The sequence below is a fragment of the Ornithodoros turicata genome, chromosome 10 (assembly GCF_037126465.1).
Source record: "Ornithodoros turicata isolate Travis chromosome 10, ASM3712646v1, whole genome shotgun sequence".
NCBI classification, from domain to species: Eukaryota; Metazoa; Arthropoda; class Arachnida; order Ixodida; family Argasidae; genus Ornithodoros; species Ornithodoros turicata.
Genome location: NC_088210.1, coordinates 27,277,025 through 27,300,781, shown reverse-complemented (window position 1 = coordinate 27,300,781; position 23,757 = coordinate 27,277,025). Strand labels below are relative to the sequence as shown.

The window sequence follows — 23,757 nt, the reverse complement described above, 5'->3', positions numbered from 1 at the left end:
GAGTGGGAGTCGTCTGAGCGCGGCTCGAGGAGTGTCGAATCTGCGACAGCCGAGGAGAAGATGTGGAATATCAGCTTCAACAGCGCAAGTGGGGAATTTGGGCGAGTGGAGAAGACTCATTTTATAGAGAGGCAGAGGTGTCCTGGCGACATTAAGTCGTAGTCGGTGTAGAATGGACGCTTCTCGACGCGAGCAGTGGCGTGTGGTGACGAAATCCACCGACGGGTCGATGGACCGGAGATGATCGTTTAATCGGCCTTAATTCTGTAATTTCACTGATTCAGCAGCCTGTTTCCATATTTCGTTATCTGTAGCGGCTCGTCCACGTCCACCGTGTCCGCGTCATGATCACTCTATATGTAAACAAGGATTCCTCCTCTACCTAATTTGGACAGAATAGCAAAAAATAACAGCACCGCGCCTCGTCTCACATAAGAACACGCATCGTCACTGTCATCTACCACAGCCTTCATCGACATAAAAAAATAATAATAAGAAAAAAAAAAGACCTCTTCTACCACTGAACCAGGATGATGGACCGGAACCCACATACGCAAGCACACTAGCGTGCCTTTTATGACGTATATGATTCGGCGCGTGTCTTCGCGTGACGTTTTCCTCCTCATCCCCTTGTTCTTCTTTTTTTTTCTCCTCCTTTCCCAGTCCGCCCATTTATCCCGAACCATCTCTAATACAATATACGGTACATTAGCGTTCGATAATACATAAGCGACATCTCCCATCCTTTAGCCTTCCATTTACCGACAGAGAGACGTCAAAGCACGGAGCTCGCTTTCGTATGCACCCCACCTCAAGCGACGCGACGCGACGCTCGTTCCCTGTCAGACTCCCCCGACGTCTTTCCCTTCCCTTCAGCCAAAAACTTGAGATCTTCCTTCCCTCCGAGGCGAGACACGACGCAAGATTTCAGTTCGGGGACGATATCGTCAGATCAGGACTCCGGGATCCCGCAAGTACGGAAAGGGAATATCATTTTGAGTCGTGTTCTTTATATCCTGCGTAGAATGTGGGCAAAATTTTTCAGCGAAGATGATTTTGAAGATGAGGAAACCGTGGCGGAACGACGTTTAGCGCGTACACTCTTAAAAGTGAACTTCACCGCATAGCATGCGTCTCGCCAACCATCATCTCGTACGATATCGTTATCTGCCCGAATTTGTTGAAAACGGGAGGCGTACGCCTTTTTTTGTGACACTTATGCTGTTCATAATTGTCACACAAAAAAGACGTACGCCCCCCCCCCCCCCGGCATTTTCAACAAATCAGGGCGGATAATGATATAATTCGAGATGATGGTTGGCTAGGAAAGTGCTATGCGGTGAAGCTCATTTTTAACAGTGTAGAAGGGACGTGCTCAGAAGGATGCGGTGTTCCTAAAACTCACCAAGAAAATGTAGAGGAGTCGAAGGTTTGTGATAGGGTACACGCTTAAAAATGAGTTTCACCTCATAGCAGGCTCCTAGCCAACCATCATCCCGAATGACAACGTCCTCGCCCCTGATTTGTTGAAAACTGGAGGCGTACGCCGTTTTTGTGACAATTATGAACAGCATAAGTGTCACAAACAAGCGTACGCCTCCCGTTTTCAACAAATCAGGGCAGGTAACGATATCATTCGAGATCATGGTTGGCTAGTAGCGTGCTATGCGGTGAAGTTCATTTTTAAGAGTGTGGTAGCTCGTGCATTGCTACGCTCTTAAAAATGAACTTCACCGCATAGCACGCTCCTAGCCAACCATAATCTCAAATGATATCGTTATCTGTCCTGATTTGTTGAAATCGGGAGGCGTACGCCTTTTTTGTGACAATTATGAACAGCATAAGTGTCACAAAAAAGGCGTGCGCCTCCCGTTTTCAACAAATCAGGGAAGATAACGATATCATTTGAGATGATGGTTGGCTAGGAGCGTGCTATGCGGTGAAGTTCATTTTTAAGAGTGTAGATCGGTCGAAGATATCGAAACCGCTTATTTTGAGGATCATCAGGGAGCAATAGTTGAATATTGAATGCCTAGGGGACAAACAGTGAACAATGAAACATACTGTAATATGCTGCTGGCGTAACTGAAGTATGCCATCAAAAAAAAAAAAAAAAAAATCCTGTACTGCTCCAATATGGCGACGCACTCTAAAAACTGAACTTCACCGCACAGCACGCTCTGAGCCAACCATTGCCACGAATGATACGGTTATCGCTTCTGATTCGAGGAGAGAGGGAGGCGCGCGCCATTTTGTGTAAATTATCATTTATCCAAATTGACAGAAAAAGGCGTACGCCCCTTCTATCTTCGAATCAGAGGCGATAACCCTATCATTCGTGACAGTGGTTGGCGCAGAGCGTGCTATGCAGTGAAGCTCAGTTTTTAGAGTGCGCCCGGTCGCATACGTCACGCATGACTACTTCAACCATCTGTGATCATCGATTTGAGTGTCTGTCGCATCCGCCATATTAGCATGACCTTGCGTCGTCGGATTACCACGTATTCGGTGGTCTCAAGGGGCATCTTGGCGGCCGAAAGATTGATTCCGGCGAAGGGCGTCGTGAAAACCGTGCATGAACAGCAACACACCCAACCCAAAAACTTCGCTGCTGGAATACCGGCGCTTCCCAAACGACGGCACGTCAGCATTGACAAGCAAGGGGACTACAGAGACAACAACAAAAACAACAATAAATGAAGAGGTGATGATGACATGGGATGTTTCCCTGTGGTAGCCACAGGACACTACCCCACTTCACAGTGGTTAATATGAGAGGAGGAATTATGGTGAGATTGAAGCGACGGCAGGTCGGAGTTCTGTTTAGAGCTCTTCGAGGAGTCCAGTGGTCTGCATGAAAGCAAAAAGGGAGCGAAGAGCCCGGCACTGATGCGCAGGGGAGCTCCATGGGCCAAGTACTTTGGACAGGCTGAATGGTCTATGGTCGAGGAGTTCAAGTTTGCGTCGAAGTACCCGGCGTTCACACGTGTACCGCTCACAGACCTCGATGATATGGGGGATCGTAGCTGGGGTGCGGCAAGCTAGGCACAGCGCTACAGAGACAAATGATACATTGTTTCTCAGAATATTCATTCTGATTGTTCGTCAAAAAGTTATTTCCATCGGTTACTTACTGAACCACCCTCGTAAAAGCAATTAAGCTTTCTATGTTCATTCTGCGGAAGCTTTAACGTGGCAGTCTACGTTTCTTCAGGTGCAAAAGAAGCAGGGAAACAGGCATACATATTGTTAAGTATGAAATGATGATTAAGTATGGCAGCAGGAGAGATGCAGCAAAAGGCGCTTTTTATGATACAAGAAGATCGCGAACCATTTCATACTAGTCTGCGTGTCTGATATCTCATTTGCGTGTGTCATGTGTGCGTGTGTATGCCTCATCTTTTTCATAATCATCCCCCATGCACTGAGGTATGGTACCCCAATTGTTGCGGTGAATCACCTCATCCCATCCTCATTCATGAAGTTGTTGTCGCTTGTAGTATAAATAAACAAACAAACAAAACAACAAACCAGATGCAGCTCCGAAGGGCTCGAATGCTCGCGTCCCGAAGCTGATGATGACGATCGCCATGATGAGGGTGCTGATTTGGTCTAACAATATATATATATAATAACATGATGGCCACGCAAGCCACAGAAGAGGAGGAGGATTCAACAGACGAAAGAAAAAAAAAAAAAAACTCCTCCAACAGTAACAGCCGGTAGAGGATGCCGGAAGAGATGTCGCCGGAGAATGCCAGATAAAAAGGGAAAAGGGGACACCTAAGATGGGCACCGGGACGGAATATGCTATACATGAGGCGCTCGAGCGATCGTGTGCATAAGATATGAGATGTGGCTTTTAGAAAGATACTTTTAGTCCGCTGCAGGCACTCGCGTGAAAGCAGTGTGCGGCTGAAAATGAAGCCTATCTTGTTTCATCGGCTACGCAAGGATGGTTTCACGGCTGTCCGTGAGGTTCGGGACAGGAAGATCGTTTACAGACGACATCGACAAAAGACAAAGACGCGGGACAAAAGACACGGGAGTTCTGTCGCCTGCAAACAGATATTTTTGAGAGGTAGCAAGCCGTGAACAGGACCTCTTGTTCGAATTCTACAAAATGCAAACAAAGGATACCGCAGGTGGCAGATTTTTAGCAGTATTTCCGTTAAGTAAACAAGGTAGGTAAATGGTTAACAACACCCACCTGACCGACGTCAACAACACAGAAGTTAAGTCTCGTGTGGTTGGTTGTTTGTCTTGCCCAGACGCAGGCTTCAAGTGTGATGGAGTAAATAGTAAACGTAAAGTAAAAAATGCTTAGGTTGTTTAAAACATAAATGGTTGAACTGAATTGCATTTCACGCATTAATACGTGTTAATCGGGCAAAAAGTGCATTTTAAACATTCATAGGTACACATAACATAAACAAATGGAACATAACACAATGAACATAAACGACAATCTAAAGGCGCTTCTTCTAATCTAATGTAACATAAACGATGTGAAAGCTCTCCAGAGAAAAAGGTCGACACGTTTTTCATATGCTTCCTATTCAATGCACAGCTGTGCACCTCATGTTCTCTGCTATCGCGATAAGCTCTCTTGTTACCGCAAGTGCAGCACGTCGCCTCTTTCGCACAGTTGTTCCACATTCCTAAAGCTGGGTCTTACAGACAGAAAAGTGCCGTTCATTTTGGAGCCCCTGCTTCTGCCACCCGACCTGGTGGAATATCGTCGGGTATTCCTCGAAGGGAATCTTAAAGTAGCTGCGAAGGCCATTTCATGAATTCAAATTGCACCTCCAACATTCTATACGAACGCTAAATAAGTAAGTGAGCAGAATTTACCTTCATCGCCCCCCTTGTTCGTACTGCACGACCGAGGCGCCGTATGCGGCTTGTGTCATTTGAATGCGAAAATCAGATTTTGTAAAGGCGAAATATTTTTCCGTCTTTCTGTCGAGTATGAGAAACGCTGCGGGGTTTCCGCAAATGTGTCGTATGAAAGTGATACTTTCGAATGTCTGAAGGGATCGGAACATAAGGATTTGTATAGTGAGTTTGTGAAGCTGTGGCGTACTCATTGGAAACGTTGCGAAATAGTAGGACTCATTTATGTGCGTTTTGGAATGAGCACTCGTGAGTTATGCACCTGAGTTCTCATTGTCAGAGTACCTCGTCTTACAAGCTTCGCACAGGTAAGGAAAACTCTACAGTTGCTGCCATCTACTATCACTATAACAAAATTACTTGTGCTATGGTAAAGTCCAGCCGGCCAATGCTCTACCTTAAAAGCACTATTAACACTCTAAATTACCGCGCGCAATGTAGAGAGCATCGCCTCTGGCCATGATGCTCCCCAATCATCATCATCATCATCGAAATAAAGGCGTTGTTGTTGCTACGTAGATTGTTTCCTTTAGGTACCGGTGTGAGGCAAACCGTACAGAGGACGAAAACTATCGCCCTCGACCTTTCTTCATAATGAAGACAAAATCTTTTCTACGTCTGCAGCAACCTCCGTAAGCGTAACGAAGAAAAAGTTCTCGGCTCACTCCATACTTGGCCGCTCAAAAATAAAATACGCGCTTTTATTTCACGTACAGGTCATACAGAATGTGCGACGAACAACGTGAAAATTTATCGCGGCGCATCCTCTACCCTGATAACAAGATCTTTATTGCACGACCCGGATGACGTTACGTGAGGCGTGACGTCGTTTTATAAATGGCTTCCGAGTCGACAACAACAACGCTACTTCAAAAGAATACCCCGTTTCTTTTTGTTTTTTTTTTAATCGTCACGTCTTCCAGCGTTACCAGCATCGTTCTTCACAGCCCATGGAGGAAAGCGGCAATGCAGCGGGTCGAGAACTTTTATGCTACGGAGCACCTCTTGCATGGGGGCGACCGTTTCCTCGGTATTCCCTCGCGTTGCCCATTCTTTTTACGGCCACAGCGCGCGGTGCCAGGCCTTTTTCTTTAAGTGCACGTTCTAGTAGGTGGCAGCAGCGTGGCATTACAACTTCCGAGTAAAAGTGCGCGGAAAGAAATTACGAGAAAGGGGGGAGCCACTGATTTCGGCTAATTAAGCTCGCTCAGAAGACATCTGCTCTAAAACACCGCCGCGTATAGGGAAGGGTGTTGTGCGTGGTATTTTTCTCTTGGAGTGGAATCTGACAGTGAAGGGCTCATATTGATTACACGGGACTATATTGGATTGAATTGAATCTGGGTTAAGAATAATTAATATGCTTTGTGGCTCCACAAGTAAAGAGAAGGTTATTCCGGCTTTGTACGGCTAAATGGCGGTTAGTAGAACAGACCACAATGGATGGGTTGGGTTGATGATGATGTGATGACAGCATAAATTTATGAACGAGTGAAGAATTATTGTGAAATGATTAAAGTAGTTCATGGGTGCGCAACACCTCCATCGGTCATCGCTACGCTTCACTCTCTTGTACTGACACTGCGCCACATCCCTTTGCCCGCGTCGATATGTCTCAGAAATATCTGACCACAGCGTCGAACTATGGCGTAGTCGAACGCTCGATGCCTGACCTAGTGTTGCCACGGCCCGAGTACTTTAAGAACAGCAAAAGGCCGGCTGTCCGGTGCTGCCAGCTTCGACTGCAAGAAGGCGACGAGCAAACGTAACACGGGTTCGAGGATACGATCCAACATGCCGCCAGCAGCGTTCAATGTATTCATAGACGACCCTCTATTTACATACATGTGACGTCACGAGAAGACCGGTTCGAGGTTATATTTTACTGTGGTGGGCAAGAAGCGGGGAAAGATGCGTTGGCTGACAGGCTGATAAAGCTGATAATGCCCACCAGCATGCTTTGCGCGGCGGCGAAACGCAATCGATGACGTAGGAGCTCACGTCGTATATTCTGTAGACGTTCTTGCGATATGTCACAATGCCTATTGACGTCAGCCCAGGATGTAGATGTACACTCAACGGCCTCCCATACTCCCCTGATCTCTTCCCTCAGTCTGTCGATACGCATATAATCCCAGTTACTTCGCGCGGTATTAGCACTGATGTTAAAACGAGATGAGCCACTCATGCCCTTTTTGCGTGCCGTTACAACACAGATCTGTAGCGGTGCGCTAATCTATTTAGTTATTTAGTCATTTAGTTATTCATAATAACTCCTCGAATGCTCAGTATAGGTGAGCTACATGACAGAGGAATAAACACGCAGATGCATAATTCACTCGCATAATGCTGGAATGCATTAACGTATATCTATGATCCAAGTGGCAAACAGAGCCAGTAACAACAGCCAACGCAGGTAAAAGCCCAAAGGTAGCCCCAGGTGAGAGAAGCCCAAAGGTAGTCACTAGCGACTACGAAAGACTATTCCGTTTCTGCTGTTGCCTGTGGGATAAGAAGAGAGAGAGAGAGAACCACGCAGGATAGAAGCATGGTAATGTTTAGAAGATCGAATAAAAAACATACGAGTTATAAACAGCCCTTATACATTGGTTATTGTCCTCTTAGGCTGACTGTACGGTACTATTTATTAGTTTAGGGGGTGGGGGCGGGGGAGGGGGGTATCGTTTATCTCAAGAAATAAAAGAGGCTTAGGGAAATTAGCTTAGGGCAAATTTTACAAGCACAACACGTGAAACGCGCCTCACGCGCTCAAGTCCGCCATAGTCTGGTGCCCCACCCGATGCGGCTGCCTGTGTGGCCTCTTTATGTCGATGTCGATGCTGACTTCACATGACAGTCATGAAAAAAGAGATATGAGGGAGGGTTAACGCTTGGATCTAACACGAATTAGCAGCGGCAGCTGCTCAGGTGTGATGTCGACACTTTCGTCGCTAGATTGTTGACAAATGGTGATTGAAGAATTTTACAACAGAGCTTCTACTGAGTGTAATTTATTACATTGCTGCATACGTAGCGTGACGATGAGAGCTTTGTGATCTGAGAAATGCGTCGTGAGAATCGTGTTACTTCTTGCGCCAATGTTCTATTCTCAAAGACCAGGTCGATTCACGAACTGTAGTTGGTGATGGGTTCCGTCAGTTTGTTGCACAGATACAACGCCATCTGGTTGGCGAGCTGAGTTTGGAATATGGTCTTATTAGCACCCACGTTGAAATCACCTAGCAGAATAATTGGTTTGTGTCGGTGTACTGCGAGTGCGGAAACTCTGAAGTTCAGAACCTGTGTGGATGTTGCTTTGGGTGAAAAGTAGGTTGTGCTAACCAAGAGTCCACTGTCTAGTTGGACGCCGCAGATTTCACCGATGTCATCACCCGAAGAGCATTCAACCGAGCTCGTTGCATCCATTCTCGCTGCATGGATCGGCGCCTTGCGTTGGAGGCAGCTTGTTGTGCAGGCGACGTCTTGGGACGTCCCATCCTGACGACACATTCCACAAACAGTAGAAGAGAGAGACCACACCAGACGCACGAACGCAGAGAGGACGTGGAAGGGGGAGGGTTAACGTCGACGTTGACGCGAGAAGGCGAAGTGTGGCATTAACAGCTGCTGCTGTAAAAGTTCGGCAAAAAAATAGAGGAATTTATATGAACGTATACCAGGCTCGATAAGGCCAAGCGATAGCTTTTCAAATAATTTTGGATTAATGATACCATTCATGACAGGCGTTTAATTCAGTGTAAATCGGCGATATAATAAAGCTGTCGTTTATTTCCCTTTAATGAGGTGCAGGTTATCGTTGCCTGTAAGAGTGGACAGTATCCACATAAGAGAGAGTTCGTTGAGAGAGAAAGAACGTTATCAGCGTTCAATGCATCTCTAGGCTATAATTTTCACCGGAAGATAATTTGGTATTTTTGTAGCACTTTCGTGTTTTTAATGCAGTAGCTTTACCAACCACCATGTAGGTCCGTCCATAGCTTTAGAGAACCACGTGACCAAAAATTTACCATCAACAACGGCCGTATGAAGCAAACGCATTCTGGCATAAAACTATAGTATACACAATGCCCAAAAGTCGCAATCTCAAAGTTATTTCGCTTTGTTTCGCGGAATAGCAAGCCGACATACCGTTTTCCTGGCCTTTCCTCCCCCCCCTTTTTTTTTGCTCTAGTAAATGTAATAAAAAAGAAAACAATCGCAGTCAATCTTTGAATAGTCAGTTATCTATAAATGAACGTGTCCATCTACTCGTGCCAAACTCACATCTCTCTCTCTCTTCTGAAAGATAGAGGACGAATTTAAAATTCGGTACGACCGTCATCGCCCGAGACAACGGCATAAAGCCACGGTTGTTTCGCGACAGGGCTTTTGAAGGAGCCAGGTCGAAAATTCTACACGCGCCGGTGGTGGACTTCCGGTTGACAAATGGAAAGGCGACAGCGACGCGAAACAGTAACGCCAAAGCCATAACACTCTTTCCCTCCGAAATTCATAGCATGATGGCTGGGACAGCCCTTTTGACAGGCAATAAATATGTGAAACTCCTCGGGAAAAAATGACAGCCGGGTCGGCCTAGCAGATAAAATGCGCATCTTTCCTCCTCTCGGAAAATGTGAGGCAGTTCGTCTGACGGACTACGTCGAGAGCGCTATAAAATACTAAAGTACGTTTTCTGGTGCGGTACATACTTATGTGCGGGTTTCGTAAAATATTTATACCGCTGCGTTGGCTACTTTATCAGCGATGTTGGAGTTCATCCCGTGCCTGCATTGTGCCGCACCTTCCGTTCACTAAAGGCTGCTTATGAGTTGATGGCGTTCTGGCGTAAAGCTGACGCATGATTTGTGCTCTGTATTTTCCTTTTTTTTTCCTTCTCTTTTTTTTTTGTGTGCTAATTTTTGGGTTAAGTAGTCAAAAGGGAAATATTCGTAATCGTCTTTTGACGGGCGATGACAATCCGATCCGACATAAACTCATATTTAAGAGCAGTGTGAAGCTATTTGTGTGCCATCACGCGCTGTGCGTGTATGTGAATAAATGAGTGAGCAAAGGAGACAGAAGTGGTGGAGAAGAATGTAACGGAAGCAGTGTCCTCCTTTGGACGGTCACATCAGGTGGAAAAAGGACGAGTCACTATTCCATTGATCCCCAAAAATCCCCCACTAAGAAGTAATTAATGAATCTTAAATAATTAGTCGCCTTACAGTTAAATACTGTCTTCAGAGGATGTCCGCCTAACCGTACAACCCAAAACTGCAAAGACGGCGGTGATGGTGATGGTGATGCGATAAAGACGGCATCTACGCTCCTCGCACAGCTTGTTTATAAAAAGTCAATAAATGTAATAAAAGTCAAAGTAATGAATAAAAAAAAAGACACCCTGTATAGCTAGATATCGGAATCTGACACGTTTTCGCTCTTTCACCTGCACACCTTGATATTGTGGTACATGAAACAATATATCTACGCTCCTCGCATAGCTTGTTTATAAAAAGTCAATAAATGTAATAAAAGTCAAAGTAATGAATAAAAAAAGACACCCTGTATAGCTAGATATCGGAATCTGACACGTTTTCGCTCTTTCACCTGCACACCTTGATATTGTAGTACATGAAACAATATATCTACGCTCCTCGCATAGCTTGTTTATAAAAAGTCAATAAATGTAATAAAAGTCAAAGTAATGAATAAAAAAAAGACACCTTGTATAGCCAGATATCGGAATCTGACACGTTTTCGCTCTTTCACCTGTACGCCTTGATATTGTAGTACATGAAACAATTGCCACATCAGGCAAATTTGTTTCTCCCGCGTACGCTGCCGTGTGTTGCTTCTGAAGAAGATACTCGCTAACGTCCTAATACACTTCCCATGATGGCGCCCTTGAATAAAAGCAGAGCAACCTGCAGACCGACCGAGATGCCTGGAACGCAAACATTAACCAGATTCCGGCTTCCTTGAGCTGCCTCGTTTCTTTGCATGGCCCCCTCACACACGCGGCGCTGATAGAGATTGAGCTGCCAAGGCAGATAGTTTAGGGGAAACCAGAACGGCATCGTTAAATTTTACGCGAGCAGGAAGCTTAAAGAGTAATTTTTCTTCAGCCTTTCACTAATATGGAAGATAACAAGGATGTGGATGTGAAAAATGAGATTATTACATAACAGGAGTAGATGGAACTTCTTCTTGTTGAATATTTATGCGTGCACCGTAAAATATTTATGCGTGCACAGTAAAATATAAGCGTGACAGCTCACCAGTATTGAAAAGAAATTATCGTGAGTACGTCGTACCCTTTGAGTACGATACATTGAGTGAGACAATGTTGCCAGAAAAATTCGAACTGGATGCGTAGAGTTCGTCAGTTCGAAAGGAAAAAAAGGAGAAGCGAGCAGACGGGCACTGTCTCGTGCGACGAAGACAAAAAAAAGTAAATGTTGAGAAGGACCAGAAACGTGTAGACGTTTATAATGCGCTTAGCACCTTTATGATTGTCTTTCCCTTCAACTGAACCGACTCATATTTCACCTAACGTAATGTCTGTAGCTCACGAAATGGTGTCGGTGCCATAACATCTTGCGTGACTTCCGAAGTGTTCCATCATGAGTAATTTTAAACAGATCTCCCGTGACACAGTGTTATACTTTGCTGATTTAGATTAAAGAATGTGTTCATAGTGCCTTGATTTCAGCATGCCGCGAATCACGGGCAACCTAGCATATCTCACGCAAGATTCTTTAAATACACTGTCCTTGACTATGTCCTGAAACCATGAAGCGCGCATACCTCTTCAGTCGAGCTTCGTGGTGGTCCTCACTGAAGCACTTATAGCATTAGATGGATTCGTGTTCCTCAATCCCATAAGCTGATAAGTCGCACAGAGCCTTGAGATCCGAGTTAATTAATGTATAATGAGTGCGTATCTGATAAACCGAAGTCCGACAGGGCACACATCGATGATTCGTCAGCAGTCGTGAACCTTTCCTTCCCTTTCCTTTTACGCATACTAAAACCCGGTGTGTATAGGGGTATCTTTGTTAGGAATCTTGAAGGAACGTCAGCAGGATTAGTTTGGACTGGAAAATAAAAGCAGGAAAATACATAAGCAGAATGTTTACCCTTGCTGCACTGTTTTTCCAAACAGAACTAGCCAGACGCAAGCTAGTACACGTAAGGCACGGATATCATCGTTGTTTTTTGTGCATTGAGGTTTCGTACGTGGACTCTTCTACACTGTTGCTTATGGCGCCAAGTTTAGGTGATGTTTTCATCCATTCCGTTTCAAAGTGTACAGATTTGTGTAGTTTTCCTTTCTTTTCTGAGTAACGCGTCCTGGAGTAGCCAGTCCCGAGTGGCTCGAGACCAACATCTCCATTTTTTTTCTTTTACAAATCAATCAATCAACCAACCCCTGGGCACAATGTTCAACACCGCACTGGCTAATACTCAATACGTGCTGCAACTGTATTGCAGCTCACGTTGAATGTCGGCCCCTGAAGTCGGCCCAGGACGCATACCAACCTCCCTATTCCCCGCTTCTTCCCGCTGCCCTCTCTCCATCTGTCCACATCTGCAGGCCGCTCACAGCCAAAGTTGCTTCGCGGCGCTAACACACACACACACACACACACACACACACACAAAGCTCAAGTTACGTTTTCCTCGATCGTCTTCGTTGATAATGCGTAACGCGAAAAACAACGTGTGAGGCATATCATCTGGCGCAGACGAAACGACAAAACCTCGTCACGTTTTCCAACCCATTACGCCATGCTGGCTGACACGGTCAGAGTGATAAAGCACCCAACGGCAAAATGCATGCTAATGGACGTGCATTTGCGCCAGGTATACACGTCAACGTTCGTTACATCATCTCGCGCGAGGCGGAAGAATGCGTTCGCTAACAGCAGACAACGCTTAGGTTTAATGTCCACGTCTGAGCACCTGAGCCTTTGTCACAGCGGCAACATCTACGCCAAGCTGATTTGAACGGCGATAAAATGAACATCAAGCTGCGCTTTTTCAGTCAGCACCAAGTTTTTCGAGAGGTTCAAAGGATTTTTTTTTTCTGCTCATAATATATATATACATATAATTCAATATCGCATCCAGAAATTAAAAAAGAAGCAGTAACACGTAAAACGTTCTTTTCCGTCGCAAATAAAGAAAAAAAAATGTCCAAGTCGTCATGATTCTGGCTTCTAACGCTATTGGGTGGCGGCGTCATTACCTTTGTGAATTCGGAAACATTTGCGATGCATTATTGATTTGCAAGCTACGCAGTCACGGAAGCACTTTTCTTTTGCCGTGTGGCACGCTGGAAAAAGTAATAACAATAAAGGACAGACAGCAAAACCCCGCAGAGTGCCAATGTACAAAATGCACCATGCAGCCAGCAATCAGTATATGCGTAATCGATACGGTCAACGTTAATCAATCATTTCCACAGCATCACGGGCTTTGTACGCCATATAAATCTGACATGCGGAAACGTAGAAGGATCTATTTAGAGATTTTCTTTTCTTTTTTTTTTTCAATTGAGTGTTTGTGGAACTTTTTGAGACTTTTCGTTCTAAGCTTCCGAGTAGAGTGCGACATCCCTAATTATTGCGCGCTAATGGGGATGCTAAAAATAATTTATAAGCTGTTGTGTTATTTCTTTATTTATACTATTAATACTATGATATACTATTATTGTTACTACTATAGCCTCCTCCCGGGGGCCAAGCAGGAGTGATGGCACAGAGATACAAGAAAATCAAAAATATTTTTCCAACGTGAATATCTGAAAATAATTATTCAACCATAGCAGGCGGTACAGTACCTACAAATGGCAAATGAGAAATATAGTACGCTCCTAGCCAACCATCATCTCGAATGATATCGTTATCTGCCCTAATCTGTTGAAAACGCTTTTTTTGTGAACTTATGCTGTTCATAATTGTCACAAAAAAGACGTACGCCTCATTGATGAAGTCAAGTTCATTTTTAAGAGTGTGGGCCTGAACCCTCGAAACACATCCATCAACGATTTTAGCTGACACGACGTTGTCCGGTATGCTGTTCCACTCCATGATTGTACGTGAAAAAAGAAAAAAGAAAAGGAAAAGAACAAGAAGGAAATGAAAAAAAAAAACAAAAAAAAAACGAAAAACTACGCAAGGTTACCCTGCACTTGTAAGGCATAATATAGAATTGATTAATAATATGTGTGGGCCGACTGTGCCACATCGAAATGTAACGGTTTGTGTATATGTTGAATTCATCATTTAACATATTGTACACATTTTTTAGCGTGATAGTGTATTAAGGCTTCGTCGCTGATTGTGTCGTGTGCTCTTCTTGTCCTGCGTTTTCCCTTAAACTCAAAGCAATGTTAACATCCTTTTAATCTCGTTACTTGGCGCGTTTTCTCCAACGTTTCAACACCGACTTTTATATATATATATATAAAGATCGGAAACAGAACTAAGACGCGTATATGTATTATACATATAACGGAGAGCCCTTTTTATGTAGAATAGATATAACCGTTGTTTTCCCAAGTCTCAGGTGTTATCAGTACCAGGTGAACATGTCTCATACGATCAAGGATACCATAAAAGGAGTCGTAGGAGGAATAAGAAAAAAAAAAAAAAAATCACGGTTCTTGGTTCCAAATATGTCACAGAGGTTGGTAGGCAAATACAAGAGTTAGAAAAAATTCTGGAAATTGGCTTTCCGCTTGTATAACATTGACGTGCCATGCTGTGCCGCATGTACCACGCTTTGCACTCTTGAACAAGTAAACCTTGCGACTACTGAAACCTCATTTGAATGTTACAAAATGGCTTCAGATAAATATCGCTACAATGGATTTTATGAAATGCTGCAGCCCCTGAGCTGGTGGACACTGCAAAAGTGAAGCGAGCAAACGGGAAAATTGTGCCCGTAGACCTGTCCCAGAAGAAGAAGAGGAAGAAGAACAAGAAGAACCAATGAGCTTGTTGATGTTGATGAAGAAAAATACTAAGGAGAGCTTGTACTTCGGTTCACCATACTTGTACAGCCATTGCCAGGGAGGAAGGGGAATGTATTTGCAGAAAAACAGGAAAAATTGTCAAAGGGGAAAGGTCAGCCATGACGCACGCCGACTGCTATTCCCTAAACATTCCAAGTAAATAAATAAATAAAAATAAATAACTAAAAATTGCCAGCCGCGATTGCCAGCAATTTTTCACACACTTCATACACCAACCTCGCCATATTTTTCTTTCACATCCAATCCAATCCAATCATCTGCCCGCGTTAACTTGAATGGTAGGCGTGCTCATAACACATCTGCGATTAGCGATCATGTGAATAGTAAATAGCGAACTTGCGAGTAGAACACATGAGAAGTATTTTGGGGGCTTGGGTGTTGGGGGGGGGGGGGGTTGAGAATTTACGTTAGGAATAGCAGAACAAGTCGGGTGACGAGTTCAATTTCTCCTCTTTTTTCCCTTAAAAACACGCAAACAGACACTTCTGCTGATGCACGTGTCATATCACATAAAGCGAACACGACAACGTTATCGTCCACTATGATGACGTCCAGAGTTTTCCAAGTCTATGACCAGCACCCCGTGATACCTCTAACGGAAACCTGACACACTTTCAACCCCAGTGACTCTAACTTTTTCTGACTTCTTTTTCGCGAATTTCATCACCGTTGCGCGGAAGACATCAGCCGCACATTTTTAAATCTTTTTTCTTGACACACTTTCCAGCTCTGTGACATTTTCTTGGAGCCCACCGCGAAATGCCCGCGGGAGAAGAAGAAAAAAAAACAAAAAAAAACAAAAAAACTAATGGGCATCATTTCTAAATTCTCGACCTGCTCATGACGCTGGGTTGGACCGCGCCACGTAGATGTATCTTTCCCGTATATAATAAACCATGGACGAAAGAGGGGAAAAAATATATCCAATCAAAATAAATGCGCGCAAAAAATAAAAATAAATAAGGTGTGTTCAAAAATTCGCAACACGTCCGAAAACAGCCAGCGGTGATGAATGCCCGTATATTGAGTTGACAGCACGTCTCAGGGGCGAGGGATTCTACCCTCCAAATGGAGTGCAGCGAGAAACAAGACGAGGCAAAACTGGGTTCCAGAGTATGTTCCCTAGTTCTGCTGTCACCACTACGCGGCGGTAGCGTCGAAGCGGCGTAATGGATGGCGGCGATATGTAAACCAAAAACGCTAGTGATTTCCAAACCCCGTGCGTTCGCGCACTCCGGCCAAATTGGTACTCCCGCGAGAGGCTCTTCTTTTCCAGCTGCCTGTTGGCCGGATAATGTGTGGCGCCCTCTATGCTTTAATGTGACTGATATTTGCGAGACAATATGTTTGTTATTCACGTTCACATTATCCTGTTTACTGGAGTCTCTTTTGTCATACGGGATGGAAAAGTGAGACTCCGGATGCAGCGGCTCACGCGTGTGCGACAGCGAAGACGACGAAAAGAAAAGAACGAGTTAATGGGATGATCCAGAGCGTAAAAATTCCCTGGCAGGAAGCTATTACAGGCTCATCTAAATCATGGCGTAATTGTAGTATCGTGTCGGAGACGGTTCCATGAGATTTTTGTTTTGTTGTAGCCAAACTAGAAGTACCGTACAAGACCCGCCGAAAAACTGAGCTGCAGACGAAAGAAATGAATACATACTTACTTGGTTCTGCCTGGGGCATTAAAGGTAGCAAAGTGATCGCTGTTGTTGTTGTTGTGGATACATCCTGAAACAGAGAAATATTTGAATATGCGTAGGGCTCTTCGTTTTTGGGTTAAGCCCGATTTTTCACGATAGTTCTCCCCCGAAGAAATTTTCAAGAATTCGGGTAAAACCCGATATCTACCTGAAATCCTTGCGGTCCTTCAACTTGTCGTTCTCGGTAAACCGTCGGAAAAGTGAATCATAATATCAGCAAAGAGAGCTATTTATGACAACCTACGTCTCCTCCGTTTATGATCCCCTCCTGCAGGAGTCAAAGCGATCTTTTGTGGAGCTCGGGCAAGTGTTTGAATACAGCGATCATTCACTATCTTCCGAGCGGAAACAAAGATTATTGTTTCTCGTCACAGTGTCACAGCAGTGGCTTGTTTCATATGCCTTTCGTTTTCCCCGGTGAGATATCAAACAGACATCATAGCGCCCGATTTCTATCCGAATTCTTGTGTGTAAATAGCACCTGATTTTTCCCTCGCGAATTTGAAAAAATCATAAAACCCGTAAACAAAGAACCCTAAATATGCGATACCATGTCGCCTGTAAAGCGTGCTTTGCCGGCATAGCTCACGAGCTGAAGGAGAAGTAGCATATCTGAAAAGCTGCTTCCTGCATGTCAGAAGGGCAGTTTACGCCTGTGCGAAACCAGTTGGAAGAGGAGACAGTAGACGAGCTAACTTTGTTGTACGACTTTGTTGGCTACAATATAGCATTAATAGCCTAGCTGTGTCTCCTCATCCGTCCGTCTCGTCGCAGATGGCTGCGTCATCTACCGCGAAATCAAAAACAATTCTGACAAAAATAACCTACAGTCTGATCTAGCACAAGCATTTGCCTTGTGCCTAACCTCCATAAACGCAAACATGTGCACGTGTCTAGGCGGCAGCAAGATGTCAGCAATAGCTACAACATTAACCATATCCAGCTCCAGTCTGTAACCACATACAAATATTTAGCAGTGTTACTAACGACTGACCTTTATTTGGAAATCCCACATTGAATATGTCACTAACAACGACCGACCAACCGCACCCACGGATATATTAGGAGAAGTTTTTCCGTGGCTACTGTAGATCTGAAGTTAACACTATATAAGACGAATAACACTATATTCGTCCCAAACTTGAATGTGCATCATCTGTCTGGGACCCCAACTCACTCCACATTAGTCCTTCATCTTGAGAGCATTCAAAACCGCGCGGCTCGTTTTATCTTACCTAACTTCAACAGGACAGCGAGTGTTACATCTACGAAGGCTCCAATATTGCTAGAACCTCTATCACTACGTCGGAAACGGAAGCGCCTCACTCTTTTTCACGCCATTTATTTTCACAATCCAATACTAAAAGAACATTTGCTCACTGTACCCTCGTTTATCTCATCGCGTATTGATCATCAACATAAGACGGGAATACCGCTCTACAAGACCGATTTATTATCTAACTCTTTTGTACCCGCAACAAGTTTGGACTGGAACCACATTCCGTATTCAGCGATATGCATAAATCCAACCAATTTTCAACTCTGTATTGCGAATTTCATATAACCACTCCCCCTCTGTAGTGCTTGGCCCTGAGGGTATAAATACATAAATAAATAAACGAATAGCTTGTGGTTCCTTCGCACCAAGTTGCAGGCTGTAATACTGTCAATCCTTGGTACGAAATTATCTAACAGCCTATAGGCTTAAAAATCGTATTTGTGCAAGTTGGGAAAAGAATTGGTTGGCTAATCGGGGTAGAGGTGTGTTCGGAGTGCTGCAAGCCACAATGCTGCTCGCGCGAAAAAAAAACAAGGAGAAAAAGAGGCACAACAGTGTGATAACCACTATACTTTACCCAATATTATTGCTTAAACGAAAAAACACGACAACTAAAGACAAGGGACATAAACAAAAAACGCTATGAACAACAGAAACAGAAATACGCGTAGAAGTGTACAAAAGGTCAAAGTTTCATTACACCTACAGTGTACATCTGATCTGCGTGCGTATTGTACGTTATAGTGGTTGCATAGGCGGTGCCTTCACCTGGACCTTCCACGCCCAGTAAGCGGTGCCGGATGTAGAGTCGCCGGAACTCTAGGTATCTGAGAATATGAAGCCGTACACGCTTCTATCTACAGTCCTGTTTTGGATGCACTCTCGGTGGGTCTTCGCTGCGGGCGAATCCCCGACGAAGCCCCTCAGCGCCGCGGCTCGAACAAGAGGTGAAGCCAGTGAGGAATCATCTCTACCGTCCAAGAACACAGAGAATACAGGATGAAAAATATAAGTTGTTGCCCAGTTTGTCTACGTCATGTGATAGGAAGCCGTACTTCCCTTCAGATGCACCGGATACAGTACTCGTATTACGCTGTTAATGGACAGTAGGTGTCGTAGCACGCTGTCCGAAGTGCTGTGGTCGATAGAAAAGCGCGACACCTGTATTGTGGTACGTTTTTCCAATGCGTACGCTTGTGCTATAGGACAACATGCTGTGAGCTGTCTTGAGAAGCATGTGAAGCATCGTCTCCCAGAACTCAACTTGCCCTGAATGTCGTGGAACGGTATAGTCGTTATTGGTACCTCTTATCAACAGCCGATATTGCTCGCATAATAACGCAGATTATTCGGTGTAGTATTCCAGCCAAATGATAAGCATAAATAAATAAAAAAATGTTAGATGTGCGACTCGGCTGCAACACCATTGTTATGAATCAGACCACCTACCCCGTCTTGCTCCTGTGTTTAATTTTATAGATTTAAAGCTAAATTTTAAGACAGATAAAAAAAATAAATGAATATGTTTCAGCATGGAGGTCGAAGGCACAACATAGCTTAGTCTGTGTTCACGCAGATCCGTAAACGAAAGTGCGATGTAGACAGACGAGCAAGGATAAAGGAGAAGAAGCGCAAGGCGATGTAATCCTATTCAGGGACAGGATAAAGGACACAAGGAGAATGCCCTCTAGTAATTGAATGAAGCACCTAAGCCTGATCTCGGAAGAAAAGTAAAGGAGGATAGGGTCGGTTAGTCTTACCAAGGTGCGTGTGTGCAAGTAGCCCGTTTTATCCTTTTGTGAGCTGATGTCTAGAAAGTACAATGTATACGCGAGCATCAATTTATTACTCGACGACATCCCGTCTTTTTTTATAGTACCTCAAAGTAATTCTGGTACGTCACAAAAACCGTCGTACGTACACAATGACAATAAAAATCTTTGTAGACAGGACTTTTGGCATCCAGCGCGATAATGCACGGGAGGCAAGTTATGTTAGCAGTGGTTTATATATATATACGGAATCACAAGCACGGTGGCGGGGTGAGGGGAGGGAAGTCATTATTACAGTTACGTTGTGATAGCCTTGTTGTATAATTGTCGGAATGTTCTGTTTAGCCGTAAATAAGAAAGATCCCCTATAGCGGGTACACAGGAAAGAAAGGCAGAAGGTGTCGCAAAAAAATAAATAAAAATAAAATAAAAAGGGTGGTGTGGTGGTGCATGTTACGCTCACCACCACAATGCATCGTGGCATTCAATCTATACACAGTACTTACTCTGCAATTCACGCTCATTCCCGAGCTCCAGTCGTGCCATCTCACTCTTCAGTGCCCCACTCTCACCCTCAACGCATTAACCTCCATTAACCATGCAGCAACCAAAACCATTCATCTTTTCTTTTAAAGTCATCTTCTGTAATCCACCTCATCATTCTTTAACTGTTTGTTAGCCATCTTTTCTTTTGTCATCTTTGTCTTTAATCTGTCTCATCCTTCTTTCACCGTTTGTTGGTCTATCCTTTACTTCCCAGTTCTTTTCTGTTTTATTTATTTTATTCTCCTTTCTGCATCTTCATTAATTTTCTTTTTGTTGCGGAATAGCAAGCAGACGTCCCGTTTGGCTGACCTTTCTCCCGTGTTTTTCCCCCCCTGTCGTCTAATAAATATATCCCCCCCCCCCGAGCTTCACACTTTGTTTACATTATTTACACATTGTTTACTTTATCCTCGAAACAAAGTCTGTCACAAAGTACACATGGTCATTTAGTGAGTATTAATTATTTCCTCTCGCTTCCCTACACACCATAACAATACAAGCCCCTTCTTTCCTTGTTCCCATCACAAATGACCAGCATAATGTGGCAAGGGCGGTACGAGCCCAATGTGCTCAGTGTCAGGCTCAGATGCCATCCATGCTCACCAGTTTGCAAACTGAACCTCAAGTGTAGGATACGGGTTGGAGGACAAGTCGATATGAGCGGCCTGTCTCTTTTCCATTAAGTCAGGGAGGCAATTCATTAAGTCAGCTGCTGGAGCGTTGGCTCATTATTCGGGCACTCGTTGTTCAGATTACTTGACCGAGAACCGTAAGCAGGGCTGCCGAAAGCGATATGCTAATTCACCAGTGTTTCGAGAGCCATGCTCGATTTTAGATGTGCACTGCCATCCCCCTGTTTGGTCATGAACTGCGGAAGTTGTCGTAATGGGTGTATTAACTATGTGACTGTGTGTGATCAATAATGCCGTCTGACATTATGGTTTTGATACTGCGGCCGCGGCAGCAGAGACGGGAGATTATATGTGTTGTGACTGGCTTTTTTCGATTTTCAAAGCGTAATAAGGAGTTGTACGAAATGTCGCGTGTTCTATACGATTCGTGATGACAGAATAGAGAAACGTGAATAATTTTGCGCCAAGAAATGTGACTGAATACGATGGAAGCCCTTCATTATATAGTGCTTTACGAGTCGCTGCATGTACGTTTGTAGAGGTAGGTGTGTGAGTCGTTGAATAAATTTTCTCAAACAGGACAACTTCTTGTACTTATACCTATGCTATGACTCATACAACAACAACAATTATAATAATAATAATATTTAGTTCACTTCAAGAAACCAATAATAATAATAATAATAATGATGATGATATTAATAATAAAAAACGGAAGCTTCGTTTGGTTTATTCGGGGGGGGGGATTTATTGGCACAAAAAAGGAAAACGAAAGATAACAGGGGAAAGGTCAGCCCTGCAGCACGCCGGCTTGCCATTCCCTGAACACGCACGGACACACACAAAAAAAGCTTTCGTGTAGCAGACTACCGCTCATCATGTACCTCGTAAAGTATAGTCTGCTACACGATAGTCTCTATACCAGAATAAACCCAGTGACGCTTCACTGTGTTCTTTTAAACATTATTGCTTGTGCCCGTCTGAACTACAATGAACTTTTGACAGTCCTGCGCTGTTACTATGGCTCATACGTGAAGATTTACTCAAGGATGAGAGTACAGGAAAAATACTCCGTACTTGTTATACAATAGGACATTGGTGGAATACTAAACGGTGGGGTACTGCAGTGCATTCATGCACGCTTTTCTTTGCGTTCAAGCGCTTCGCGGCGACAGACAGTAGAAATATCTGCCTTCTTATTGTCGGAATTTTTGTTTGCTTGTGTGTTTCGAACATCCATATACTCTTGTTGTTACAACGTTCAGTTCATCTTTAAAACGACCGCAGCGTATGGTATGGTAATGTAGGATGCATAGTAAGAAAGCTGCTCCAAATCTCTTACACGCGAAAGTAAATCAGTTGTTGTGCCACAGTCTAAGCTCAGTTCCCTATTTTGTTTCATTCCGATGAATCTACAGATCGTACGGGAGCTCTGGAACTGAAACGAAGACTTCCTTCAGTCGTTGACTGACTTCAGTTTATGTGCCACAGGAACAGGGGCTCCCATAAACTTTTACCGCCGTACTTACTTCCGTACTTTTCTTTGTGAGCACCTCCAACAAATTCACGCCTATTTTATGTAGCCGTTTCTACCCCTGCATACGCCGTTCATCTGACCGCAGAAGCTTTCCCATCAGGAGAGGCTCACACGGGCAGCTTCACTTCACATGCTACCTTCTGAGACCTGTCCATAAGTTATATAGGCCATTTCTTCGTGCCCTTTTCTAGGTCCAAATGCGTCCGCTGGAACAGTAAAGATCTTTTTCCGAATACGGGACTACGTAGCCCTTAATGACGGATAGCAATAAATACCGCCAGCGTAACGACAGATGGTAGCACATTCATTCATGTAGGCTATGCAGTCTGAATGGAAAAGGTGGTAGTTTTAAAGGCCTTCTCCAGGGAGTCTTACAGCTCAAGTCAAGGCTGCTCTTTTTGGGGGAAACGGCCCTTTACCTTTCTGCAGTATATTGTGCGTCCCACTGAGCCCACATCCAGACACATTTAACAAAAACAAAATAACGAGTAATAAACTCGACTTTCTCACGAATTCTCTCTACCACCACCCTCTCTCGACCTTTTCTCTATATCGTTATCACCATCATTGACTTTTGAAACGAGAGGGACGTGTCAAAACATGTTAGGCGTCCCATCCTGCCCGCAACTTGCCTAACCATAACCCGTATTCTTGTGCAGGTGACATAGAAGATCTCAGAGAAGACGAGGAGCTACCGCCGTTCTTTGCAGAAACTATTCCGAACGTGACGGTTCCAAGGGGCAGGGATGCCAAGATTCCTTGCGTGGTGGACAATCTGGGCTCGTACAGGGTGAGCATTAAAATTCCTCGCGTAATGTGACAGTGCGGGAAGTTGAATGCGAAATACGCCGGTGGTCTTCGCTAAACTTCCTTATTTCAACACGAGTGACGTAAACAGCAGAATATAACCTGGGATGAGACGGCCATGGAGCATTCAAACGATGACCCGCGATTCCCTAAGTCGAATGGGAGTCTCATTATATTTTAATCGCTTTTGTGTAGGGCGTAGGGTAAAATGTTCGCTCGTTCGTCTCTATAAGAAGCCGTGACCTTGACGTGCAGAACAAAAGGAGACTAGAACCAGGGGAGAGACGAGGCTATTTACAGAAACAAAACGATTATGTGAATCAATAAATGCACCACGGCAATTGTACGTGTAATCCGTGAGTGGCATGAGGAGCATTTTAACGGGCTGCAGTCGTAAAAAAACTATTTATAAAAGATTTGTTTTCGAAAGAACTGCGCTACCCTAACAGCGTTGTGTCGTGATATTGATATTTATTTATTTATTTTATTTACAAAATTTATTTACTACATTTACTGTTTACTAGATTTATTTAATAGATT

At 44.1% G+C, this 23,757-nt stretch overlaps 1 protein-coding gene and 1 long non-coding RNA gene across 2 annotated transcripts in view; one reads left to right on the top strand and one right to left on the bottom strand.

Annotated features, from left to right (window-relative positions):
- Positions 1 to 23,757, bottom strand: part of LOC135371293 (uncharacterized) — a 148,212-nt gene that overhangs the window by 70,677 nt on the left and 53,778 nt on the right. Inside the window, exon 2 of the long non-coding RNA XR_010415550.1 lies at positions 16,609 to 16,672. This is a non-coding gene — a long non-coding RNA (uncharacterized LOC135371293). The remainder of the gene's footprint in view (positions 1 to 16,608; positions 16,673 to 23,757) is intronic.
- Positions 1 to 23,757, top strand: part of LOC135371290 (lachesin-like) — an 82,713-nt gene that overhangs the window by 36,988 nt on the left and 21,968 nt on the right. Inside the window, exon 2 of the mRNA XM_064605399.1 lies at positions 23,070 to 23,200. Coding sequence (XP_064461469.1) covers positions 23,070 to 23,200 — 131 coding nt within the window. The remainder of the gene's footprint in view (positions 1 to 23,069; positions 23,201 to 23,757) is intronic.